At 41.9% G+C, this 12,220-nt stretch overlaps 1 protein-coding gene across 8 annotated transcripts in view; it reads left to right on the top strand.

Annotated features, from left to right (window-relative positions):
- FKBP5 (FKBP prolyl isomerase 5) overlaps positions 1–11,543 on the top strand; it is a 156,865-nt gene extending 145,322 nt beyond the window's left edge. For all 8 annotated transcript variants that reach the window (XM_019029603.3, XM_055390287.1, XM_031012024.3 and 5 more), the window contains 3 exons: positions 4,941–5,126; positions 7,910–8,149; positions 9,197–11,543. In XM_019029603.3, coding sequence (XP_018885148.2) covers positions 4,941–5,126; positions 7,910–8,149; positions 9,197–9,304 — 534 coding nt within the window. In that variant the 3' untranslated portion in view covers positions 9,305–11,543. The remainder of the gene's footprint in view (positions 1–4,940; positions 5,127–7,909; positions 8,150–9,196) is intronic.
- The last annotated feature ends 677 nt before the right edge of the window (positions 11,544–12,220 follow it).

Here is a 12,220-nt window from a genome sequence, read left to right as displayed (position 1 = left end):
GAAGCCATGTGTCATATAGCTGTGTTCTGAATATATACAGAGAGATGGCCAGAATTAGTGATCAGTAGCAGAAAGCAATGAGTGTCTGTACAGTTACTTAACTTTGTTGCTTATCAGCATCACAACTGCAAGAGTGATACTATTATGAACCTACTTAAAATTACCAATCTTTGGATAAAATCTGGATCAGCAGTCACACACATGGAAAAAATTATTTTTAACATGGAATTTGATAGGCAAAATTTTTCAAAACATTAGTCCATTGGGGAAAAATTAATGAAAGGTTCAAAACCACTGACCTGAGACTTTTCTCCCAGAATGTCTCTGAACATTTTGTACCACTAAAAACTTCCCTGGAGGCACCTTTATAATTATAGGTAAAAGATCCCAGCAGTAGTCCTAGCTTTAACTGTAAAACTTCAAAATGGTTAGTAGATAGTTTCCTGTACATATTCCCTTCCCAACTCAGGGCAGGTTTCAATCTGCCATACTGCCCTCCCGGGCCTTGTCTTTCCAGGGTGTCTGACTTGGCATGTTATGCATTTGCACAGAGTCCAGATGTGTAGGTGAGAGCAGAGATGGGCTGAACTAAAGATCTGTATTTCATGCCATCTGCATATTGGAATTCTGTTTCCATTGATCTGTTGGTTTGGTTTATACCTAAATGGGTAAAGCCTCTCTCCTGAGTAGGATTGAATTGTACTCAGCTTTTAAGTGGGAATGATTTTGCCATTGAAGATGTAAAGTCCTCATTTCAACCTCTGAATACTAAAGAGAAGAAAAATAGAGAACTCTATTTGGCTCTGAAAATAATTATTAAGTACAGGTAACAGCATAATATTAAGCCAGGCATTGTGCAAGCGAGTTAAACAGACACGATTTTTGCCCTCATAGCTGACAGTGTTCTGCAGGACAGGAGCATTAACTCACACCTGGTCAGTGTTTTTCTTTTTTCTGACTTGGCAGCAGAGTGGCAAGAAGGCTAAGGACACTGAAGTGATGTGGGATTCTTGCGCCCCCTTGTGCTTCTCCTGGGAAGAAAGCATTTCTAAAACAAACTAGTTGAGGAGAATTGTTCAACCTCTAAACTCTTCAGATAAATCGGGCTTTGCTATATTTTCACCACCCTTGCTGTTCCAAGATACCAGTAATGTGATTTAGAAACAAGGCGTTTATGACTCTAGGATTTGATGTTTTAAAAAAATTCCTAAGAAGAGTCCACCCTGTCTTTTATCTCTTTCCTTTAGTGCAGAATTTTTCAACCTCAGTACTATCAACATTTGGAGTGGGATAATTCTTGATTGTGTGGGGCTGTCTTGTGCATTGTAGAATATTTAGCAGCATTCCTGGCCTCTGCCCATTAGATGCCAGTAGCATCCTACCCAGTTATGACAACTAAAAATGCCTCCAGACCTACCAGGTGTTCCCTGGGGGGCAAAATCACCCCCCAGTTGAGAACTGCTTTAGTACCTCAGAAGCAGGGAGTACAAGACAGACTTTTCGCTAATTGGAAGTTGAAGTCTAAATAAAGTTACATGATATATATGCAAGAGCTTTCAAAAAATTAAAATGCCCTATAAATGTAAAGGAACTATTAAGAAGTCCAATACCTGTTTTTTGTGTTTTGTTTTGTTTTACCATAGCCTTCTACCATTCTGATTATTCAGAACTTATTGAAATGTTAAGATCTAGGTTTTTGTCCTCCCTGGCTCTTCTTTTCTTTCCCTATACAATATATTAGGAGATAATCAGAAAAGTTAATCGATGCATTAGAGAGGGAGGAGGAGAGAGGATGAAGAAATGAGGCATGACAGGGGAAATGCCTGTCCTTCCTATCTCATCTCAGTGAAACAACACTTTTCATTTCCACCCACACATTTTTTGCTCCCAATGATAGCAAAAGGTTTTGTTGTTGGTATTGTTTTTAGAGAGAGAGAGGGTCTTACTCTGTCACCCAGGCTGGAGTGCAGTGGCACAAGCATAGCTAACTGCAGCTTCGAACTCCTGGACTTAAGAGATCCTCCTGCCTCAGCTTCCCAAAGTGCTGGGCCTATAGGCGTGAGCCACCACACCACTTTAGAAAAAGTTTTGATTCCATATTTACATTCCTTTGATTTCAATACTTACTCAACAAACCTTTATTAAAGACCTCTTGGTGCTAAACCCTGAATATTCCAAAAGGGAGAGGACAATGCTGCCTGTCCTCAAAGACCAGCAAGAGAAAAGGCAGTGACAGAAAGAAAATGCCGACCTGAAACTGGTGAGGACTTTATTCTTATTTTTTTGTAGCATCCAAAAAAGGAGTGGTAGGCCTAAGACTATGACAGAATGTAAGTATTGTCTTAGCTTGGGCTGCCACAGCAAAATACCATACACTGGGTGGCTTCAACAACACAAATTTACTTCTGGAGACTGTTAAGTCCCAGATCAAGGTGTTAGCAGGGTCAGTGTCTGGGGAGGGCCTCTCCTCTGGTTCCTTGTAGCTCCCTTCTTGCTGTGTTCTCACATGGCCTTTCCACGTGCATGTGAGTGGAGAGAGGGCAGAGGGCAGCAAGCACCCGAGTTTCTTCTTATAAAGGCTCTAAACCCATCATGAGGCCCCACCCTCATGACCACATCTAACCTAATTCCCTCCCCAAATGCTCCATCTGCAAATATCACATTCGGGGTGAGGGCTTCAACCTAGGAATTTGGGATGAGGGACACAATTCAGTCCATAGCAAATCTAATTTCCTCAAGGATTTCAGCATTTAAAATAAAATGCCCTGGTTTCGTGTTCTTATGAATAACCTGTATCACACACTTCTGAGGCAGAGAGGGTGACAGACTTTGATTTTAGTGCCAGTCTTCCCTCTCCTAAGTGAGTGACTTGGGAAGAAGGATGTTCGAGGGATGTAGCCTGGCCCTCATTCACACCCAGGCCCTCCAGCTGGAACAGGTCTGCCCCATCTTCATCACCAGAAAATCCACACCAGGGCTTCCTTTCTACAGGCAGAGCTCGTTTCTTACGTCACCCACTTGAAGTCCTGTATCACAGGCATGTCCTCTTAGACCTGCTCTATGGTTTTTCTCTTACTCAGACTCCTTGGGTGAGGGTTGGAGTATTTGTGGGGAGAGACAACTCGGCAGTGAGATGTACGCGCTGCTTTGACTGTGGTAAATCCTAGTAACATGGTCTTAACACTGTTGGTCAGGCATTGAATTTAATGTCCTAATAGGTCTGGCTGCTCCTCTGCCATCTGGCAGGATGTATCATTTGTGGTTTTGAGCTTATCACTTCCTCAAAGGAGAATCCCCACTTGCACTCCTGTTTCTATTTGCGTATTTACCAGCGATTCCCCAGCGCTTTCATTCACCTTAAAATCACAGTGGACACATTGTCTCAGCCCTGGAGGGGTTTTGTTTTGTTTTGTTTTTGAGGAGTCTCGCTCTGTCACCCAGGCTGGAGTGCAGTGGCATGATCTTGGCTCACTGCAACCTCTGCCTCTTAGGTTCAAGCAATTCTCCTGCCTCGGCCTCCTAAGTAGCCGGGATTACAGGCATGTGCCACCACGCCTGGCTCATTTTTGTATTTTTAGTAGAGACGGGGTTTCACCATGTTGGCCAGGCTGGTCTCGAACTCCTGACCTCAGGTGATCCACCTGCCTTGGCCTCCCAAAGTGCTGGGATTACAGGTGCGAGCCACTGTGCTCAGCCCCCAGCATTTCTCATATGAGCATGCATATATATATTTAAAATATATATATATTATATATGTTTATATTTGTATATATTATATATTATATATGTTTATATTTGTATATATTATATATGTTTATATTTGTATATATTATATATAATATATATAATTGATGTGATTTTTTTAAATTGTTAGAATTCTAATTCTAATCAGGTAAGCACAAAAATATGAGTAGGAGAAAGATTTTTCTCACATAGCTGACAGACCTTTCTGATGTATATTGTTTTATAGTTGTTATTTATGTTGTATGCTACTATCCAACTATTCATACTCCCATTGCCTATATATCAGGGGTCAGCAAACTACAGTTTGCTGGCCAGATCTGGTCCCTGCCTGTTTTTGTAAGTACAGTTTAACTGAAACACAGCTGCACCCATTGATTTACATACTGTCTAGAGCAGCTTTTGCACTACAAATGATAAGAATTTAGTAGTTGCAACAGAGACTGTTTCAAATAGGATTGGCTGTGTTTGGAACTAGCACTTGCCAGAATGTAGTATTTGCTGTGAAGTGCTGAAAAGAAAAGTAACTTCCTCTTCATTTTTTTAGTGGCATAGTCTAAAACTGCTCACAATCCTTTTGAAAGACTAAAGAACAGGCCAGGTGTGGTGGCTCATGCCTGTAATCCCAGCACTTTGGGAGGCCAAGGCAGGCGGATCACAAGGTCAGGAGTTCAAGACCAGCCTGGCCAACATAGTGAAACGCTGTCTCTACTAAAAATACAAAAAAAAATAGCTGGGCTTGGTGGCGGCCACCTGTAGTCCCCAGCTACTCGGGAGGCTGAGACAGGAGAATCGCTGGAACCCGGGAGGTGGAGGTTGCAGTGAGCTGAGATGGCGCCATTGCACTCCAGCCCTGGAGACAGTGCGAGACTGTGTCTCAAAAAAAAAAAAAAAGACTAAAGAATATTAGCACCAAAGAATATAGCCCAGAAGCCTTGCTGTACTACACCTGCTGAAGGGACGGATGGAAATGCTGGAGAGCAGCACTAGGCAGTGCTCAGGCACTGCCCCAAACCAGCCCACAGGCCATCGAGGCCTCCAAGGGAGTGGGAAAGGTACCTGGAGAGCCATCTCCAGAAGGAAAGAAAGAAACCAGCTGTACCAGGGTTTGCTGGAGGGGTTGCCTCACTTTGAGGATTTGCTTTTCTTTTGTACCCCCTCAAGAGCTGAGTACAAGTAATGACGCTTTTTTATCCTAGGGAGGCAAATACATGCAGGCGGTGATTCAGTATGGGAAGATAGTGTCCTGGTTAGAGATGGAATATGGTTTATCAGAAAAGGAATCGAAAGCTTCTGAATCATTTCTCCTTGCTGCCTTTCTGAACCTGGCCATGTGCTACCTGAAGCTTAGAGAATACACCAAAGCTGTTGAATGCTGTGACAAGGTAACATCGTGTCTCCTGTGAGATGGACTTTAGATACTCCAGATCTTTTCTCCATCTCTGTCTTTTGCTTCCTCTCAGCCAAAGGTTGCAGGATTTTTCATTTTGCTTTTTTTTATTTATTTGAATGTTTGGGATTATTTGTTTCTCAGTATGAATTGGGAAATTCAGCAAGATTTTTATTACAGTCAGACTTTTATGATACCTAGACTGCTTATCATAATGCATTCTGAAGAAAAGTTTTGATTAAAATTAAATAATTTTTATCCACCACCTTCCTTATAACTGTAGTATTTATATCAGAGTAGACGTATAACTCCTCAGGTTCAGTTTAATAAGAGCAGATTTAACTTAAGCTTTTCTGGACTTTAACAGACTGCAACTATTCATATAAAGCATATATATAGGTCAATTTTTATTATAATCATTTATTCACTGATATGCATAAATAATATGAAAGGTCCACAGAGCATCAGCAGCCTTTTTATTTTTACATTTGTCTTATTAATACTATCTTTGGTCTTTTGAGTGCTTACACACAGTACTCTATAACAGTGGTTTATCATCTGTATCGTTATGTATCGTTCTGATATATTTATACACCAGCTGATACTATTTTAGGTATCTGGTCTCAGAGTGAACAGTATATATTATACTGTGGGTAAAAGTAAAAACTAATCATTGGATGTATCTTAAAGGTAGACATAAAAGGATAAGAAAAGCAAGGCAACTATTTTGTACATTCTTTGTGAGATTATTTTTGAATTTTGTGGATCAGTGTTTCCTATCACATCCTTTCTCCCAAGACCAGTTATTAATTTTATATGTATTTTTTCGTTTTTTTCATACAGAGCGGAGAGAGAGAGAGAGAGTGTGTGTGTGTGTGTTTTGTTTGTTTTAGAGACAAGTTGTTGCTATTTTGCCCAGGCTGGGGTGCAGTGGCTATTAATACGCATGAACATAATGTACTACAGCCTCAAACTCTGGGGCCCAAGCTATCCTCCCACCTCAGCCTCCTGAGTAGCTGGGACTACAAGTGCATGCCACCACACCCTGCTAATTTTTAAATTTACTTTTGTAGAGATGGGGGTCTTCCAAAGAGCTGGGATTGAAGTTGTGAGGTACCACACCCAGCACAGCCTTGACTACATTATTTTTGTCTTCTATTGACAGAAGCAGTCATATAGCGTCACTATTAACCCTATCTTTGGCAATAGGAAGCCTGTTCTCCTTATTTTCCTCTTTTTTTTTTTTGGAGATGGAGTCTTTCTCTGTTACCCAGTCTGGAGTGCAATGGCACAATCTTGGCTCACTCTAACCTCCACCTCCCGAGTTCAAGCGATTCTCCTGCCTCAGCCTCCCAAGTAGCTTAGACCACAGGTGCCGACCACCACGCCAGGCTAATTTTTGTATTTTTAGTAGAGACAGGGTTTCACCATGTTGGCCCGGCTGGTTTCCAATTCCTGACCTCAGGTGATTTGCCGCCTCAGCTTCCCAAAGTGCTGGGATTACAGGTGTGAGCCACCACAACCCAGCAATTTTCTTTTAGCTTTGTTGATTATATCTTTCTCTTTAAAGAAGGTTTTAATGTTAATGTAGTCAGATTTGTCGTCTCCTTTCTAGTTAGAAAAGACTTCCCCACACCAAGATTATAAAAATAACTGAAGCCAGGCACAGTGGTTTACACCTGTGACCTGTAACCCCAGGACTTTCGGAGGCTGAGGTGAGAGGATTGCCTGAGCCCAGGAGATAGAGGCTGCAGTGAGCTGTGATTGAGCCACTGCCCTCCAGCCTGGGCGACAGAGTGAGACCCTGCCTCAAAAAAATAATGATTAGATTTTACATATTTTAAAATAAAAAATAATTGAAACATTTCATGGTTTTTTTAATATGTAAATATGATTGATCTAGAATTTATTTTTGTGCTTACAATATGAGGTAAGAACTTTTTTTTTTTTTTTTTTGGAGACAAGAGTCTCACTCTGTCACCCAGCCTGGAGTGCAGTGGCACGATCTCAGCCCACTCCAACCTCCACCTCCCTGGTTCAAGCAATTCTCCTGCCTCAGCCTCCCAAGTAGCTGGGATTACAGGCGCCTGCCACCATGCCCAGCTAATTTTTGTATTTTCAGTAGAGACAGGATTTCGCCATGTTGGCCAGGCTGGTCTCGAACTCCTCACCTCAGGTGATCACCTGCCTCAGCCTCCCAAAGTGCTGGGATTAGGGTGTGAACCACTGCACCCGGCCTTAACTCTTATTTTCTATGTGGATAGCTGCCATCCTGGCCCCGTTTATTTTAAAGTTAACTCTCCACTGATTCACATTACCACCTTTGTCGTTTTCAAATGTTTTTATATGCAGACACATGACTGTTTCTGAATGATTCGTTCTGTTCCACTGAGCTGTTTGTCCACATGCTAGTAACCAAACTGTCTTAATTTCAGTAGTTTTAAAGTTTGTCTTTTTCTTTGGTAAGACAAGTGCCTCTTATTTTTTTCTTTTTTCCCAAATTTTTTCAGCCATTCTTGGGCACTTATTTGTTCCAATGAACTTTAAAATGAACTTCTCAAGAGCCCCCTCTCAAATCTCCTTGGGATCTTTCTAGAAATTGCATTAAATGCAGAAAATAATTTGGGTAGTAAATTTTGATCAGTAGTATGTAATTATCTTGAGCCCCATTTTTTTAAATACACTTTTTCCATCTCCTTTGGCAAGAGAACTTTGGTAAGCTGTTTACTGAATTTATTAAAATTCATCCTTTCTAAAATGTAGACCATCTATTCCTAGGCCCTTGGACTGGACAGTGCCAATGAGAAAGGCTTGTATAGGAGGGGTGAAGCCCAGCTGCTCATGAACGAGTTTGAGTCAGCCAAGGGTGACTTTGAGAAAGTGCTGGAAGTAAACCCCCAGAATAAGGCTGCAAGACTGCAGATCTCCATGTGCCAGAAAAAGGCCAAGGAGCACAACGAGCGGGACCGCAGGATATACGCCAACATGTTCAAGAAGTTTGCAGAGCAGGATGCCAAGGTGTGTGCAGAGCCCGATGACTGCAGGTGGATCAAGAGCCTGACCATGCCCCTTTGATTTTAGGGGACAGGAACAGTTAAATAACCCAAGAGGCTCAAGAGTAGGGAAAACGATTTCCAATCTAATCTGAGGCTGCTTTGGATCCAAAGGTCGAGTAGGGCAGTTCCAGTCACCAAAGGCACACGTCATGAGAGATGAGAAAACTAAATTCCCTTCAGATGTATTAGATTGGTTCAAAAGTAATTGTGGTTTTTACCATTACTTTCAATGGCAAAAACAGCAATTTTGCACCAACTCCCCCCGCCCGCCCCCCGGGCCCCTGCCCGAGTCAGAGTCTCACTCTGTCACTGTAATGCAGTTGTGCTAACATGGCTCACTGCAGCCTTGACTTCTCTGGTTCAAGTGATCCTCCCACCTCAGCCTCCTGAGTAGCTAGGACAAGCACACTACCACACTGGGCTAATTTTTTAAAATTTTTTGTAAAGATAGGGTTTCACTTTGTTGTCTAGGCTGGTCTCGAACCCCTGGCTTCAAGGGTTCCTCCTGCTTTGGTCTCCCAAAGTGCTGGGATTATAGACATGAGCCACCATGCCCAGCCCTTTTGTCATTTTTGAAAAATTGTAAACCCATCAGGGTTTTTTTTTTTCAAGTAAGACTTCTGATTTTCCCAGGAAATGGGATGTTATAGGAGCCCCATCATCACACCTGTTATCTTGAGGGTCGGCAGCCAGCCTGACAAATGTGGCAGGAGAGGTCTGTCTGCAGAGAGGGCGGCCTCCCTACAGCATAGTTGGCACTCTGGTCCTGTCCCCAGTCTCCAGGAATGCCCAGACTTCATTATCCCACAGCTGTCCCATGTGTCAACCAAAGAAAGGTGAAGCTCCCACTCTAACTATTGGTAGCACAGCCCTGACCTACCCAGCTAGATATCCTAGAGAAAATCATTGCAATACCTCGTGTTTGGGACCTGATTCACAGTCTGGAGGAGCCAGGAATTATTTCACTTCTTTATTCTCTAACCTTCTTGATTGCTTATTTCTTCCTTAGGAAGAGGCCAATAAAGCAATGGGCAAGAAGACTTCAGAAGGGGTCACTAATGAAAAAGGAACAGACAGTCACGCAATGGAAGAAGAGAAACCTGAGGGCCACGTATGACGCCACGCCAAGGAGGGAAGAGTCCCAGTGAACTCGGCCCCTCCTCAATGGGCTTTCCCCCAACTCAGGACGGAACAGTGTTTAATGTAAAGTTTGTTATAGTCTATGTGATTCTGGAAGCAAATGGCAAAACCAGTAGCTTCCCAAAAACAGCCCCCCTGCTGCTGCCCGGAGGGTTCACTGAGGGGTGGCACGGGACCACTCCAGGTGGAACAAACAGAAATGACTGTGGTGTGGAGGGAGTGAGCCAGCAGCTTAAGTCCAGCTCATTTCAGTTTCTGTCAACCTTCAATATCCAATTCAGGGTTCCTGGAGATCATCCTAACAATGTGGGGCTGTTAGGTTTTACCTTTGAACTTTAATAGCACTGCAGAAACCTTTAAAAAAAAAATGCTTCATGAATTTCTCCTTTCCTACGGTTGGGTAGGGTAGGGGAAGGAGGTTAAGCTTTTGTTTTTTAAATGACTGAAGTGCTATAAATGTAGTCTGTTGCATTTTTAACCAACAGAACCCACAGTAGAGGGGTCTCATGTCTCCCCAGTTCCACAGCAGTGTCACAGACGTGAAAGCCAGAACCTCAGAGGCCACTTGCTTGCTGACTTAACCTCCTCCCAAAGTCTGCCTCCTCAGCCAGCCTCCTTGTGAGAGTGGCTTTCTACCACACACAGCCTGTCCCTGGGGGAGTAATTCTGTCATTCCTAAAACACCCTTCAGCAATGATAATGAGCAGATGAGAGTTTCTGGATTAGCTTTTCCTATTTTCGATGAAGTTCTGAGATACTGAAATGTGAAAAGAACAATCAGAATTGTGCTTTTTCTCCCCTCCTCTATTCCTTTTAGGGAATAATATTCAATACACAGTACTTCCTCCCAGCATTGCTACTGCTCAGCTTCTTTCATTCTAATCCTTGCTAGTAAGAATTTAAGACTTGTTCTTACAATATTTTTGACCTGGAGTGGATCTATTTACATAGTCATTTAGGATCCATGCAGCTTTTTTTGTCTTTTTAAGATTATTGGCTCATAAGCATATGTATACTGGTTTATGGAACTTTATTTACACTCCTCTATCATGCCAAAAAATTTTGACTTTTTAGTACTAAGCTTAATTTTTAAAAACAAAATCTGTAGGGTTGACAAATAAATAGTTGCTCTTCTACACTAGGGGTTTCACCTGCAGGTTTGACACGCAGTTGCTCGCTTTTCCTGCCCTGTCAAGCTTCTCTGTTCTGGCGTGAGTTGTGAAAGAGTTGAAGACAGTTTCCCATGCCGGTACACAGCCAGTAGCTTAAATCTCCAGTACTTGAGCTGACCATTGAACTAGGGCAAGTCTTAAATGTGTACATGTAGTTGAATTTCAGTCCTTACGGGTAAACAGATTGAGCATGGCTCTCTATTCCCTCAGCCTAAGAAACACTCATGGGAATGCATTTGGCAACCCAAGGAACCATTTGCTTAAACCTGGAACATCTCACTTTTTTAAATCCTAAAAAACACTGGCAGTTATATTTTAAATTAGTTTTTATTTTTATGGTGGTTTTATCAGAAGACTTTTATTATTAGATTGGGACCCCCTTCAAACCTAAAAATCAAGTTATTTCCTTTTATAATACTTTTCTTCCCCATGGAACAAATGGGATCAATTTGTGAGTTTTTTCCTTTAATGATAACTAAAATCCCTCTAATTTCTCATTTATGCTTTTGTCTTTTTTATGAAATATTTCTTTTAAAAGCCCCAGTCTCACCTACAAAATATGAAGAGCAAAAGCTGATTTTGCTTACTTGCTAAACTGTTGGGAAAGCTCTGTAGAGCATGGTTCCAGCAAGGCCAAGATTGAAATTTGATACTAAAAAGGCCACCTAGCTTTTTGCAGATAACAAACAAGAAAGCTATTCCAAGACTCAGATGATGCCAGTTGTCTCCCACGTGTGTATTATGGTTCACCAGGGGGAACTGGCAAAAGTGTGTGTGGGGAGGGGAAGGGTGTGTGAGTGGTTCTGAGCAAATAACTACAGGGTGCCCATTACCACTCAAGAAGACACCTCACGTATTCTTGTATCAAATTCAATAATCTTAAACAATTTGTGTAGAAGTCCACAGACATCTTTCAACCACCTTTTAGGCTGCATATGGATTGCCAAGTCAGCATATGATGAATTAAAGACATTGTTTTTTAAAAAAAAATCATTTAGATGCACTTTTTTGTGTGTTCTTTAAATAAATCCAAAAAAAATGTGACTTCCCACTGTTTTTGGTTTTGCTTAAGTGATTTTCAGGGAAAGCTATATTGGTTAAAAAACCATGGTGGGGGCCAACTTGAAGAAATTAGACATCAGAGAGGTCAGGCGTAGTGGCTCATGCCTGTAATCCCAGCACTTTGGGAGGCCGAGGCAGGTGCATCACCTGAGGTCAGGAGTTTGAGACCAGCCTGGCCAATGTGGTAAAACCCTGTCTCTACTAAAAATACAAAAATTAGCCAGGTGTGGTGGTGCACACCTGTAATCCCAGCTACTCAGGAGGCTGAGGCAGGAGAATCACTTGAACCTGGGAAGTGGAAGTTGCAGTGAGCCAAGATTGTGCCACTGCACTCTGGCCTGGGTGACAGTGAGACTTGGTCTCAAAAAAAAAAAAAAAAAAAAAAAATCAGAAAATCGGCAATGGACAGTATCATCCTACACTTTGCTCTGAGGTGAACCTGAAACCAACATTGGGGTGAAAGTGGCAGAACAATGCATCATTGCTAAAAAGAACCAAGTAATCGGAAAAATAAAAAGATTTTGTTTTTTCATTAGCCAGCGGATATTTCACCTTTTTAAGCTGATTTTAAGGTAGGCTCGACTTGCAAAATAAAATTTAATTGTGCCCTTTAATAAATATATGAAACATAAGTAAGCCTATCTAAGGTGGTGTTCCAT

This window comes from Gorilla gorilla, chromosome 5 (genome assembly GCF_029281585.2).
Source record: "Gorilla gorilla gorilla isolate KB3781 chromosome 5, NHGRI_mGorGor1-v2.1_pri, whole genome shotgun sequence".
In the NCBI taxonomy this organism is placed as follows: domain Eukaryota; kingdom Metazoa; phylum Chordata; class Mammalia; order Primates; family Hominidae; genus Gorilla; species Gorilla gorilla.
The sequence above is the reverse complement of the archived record's forward strand: the minus strand, read 5'-3'. Positions and strand labels throughout refer to the sequence as shown.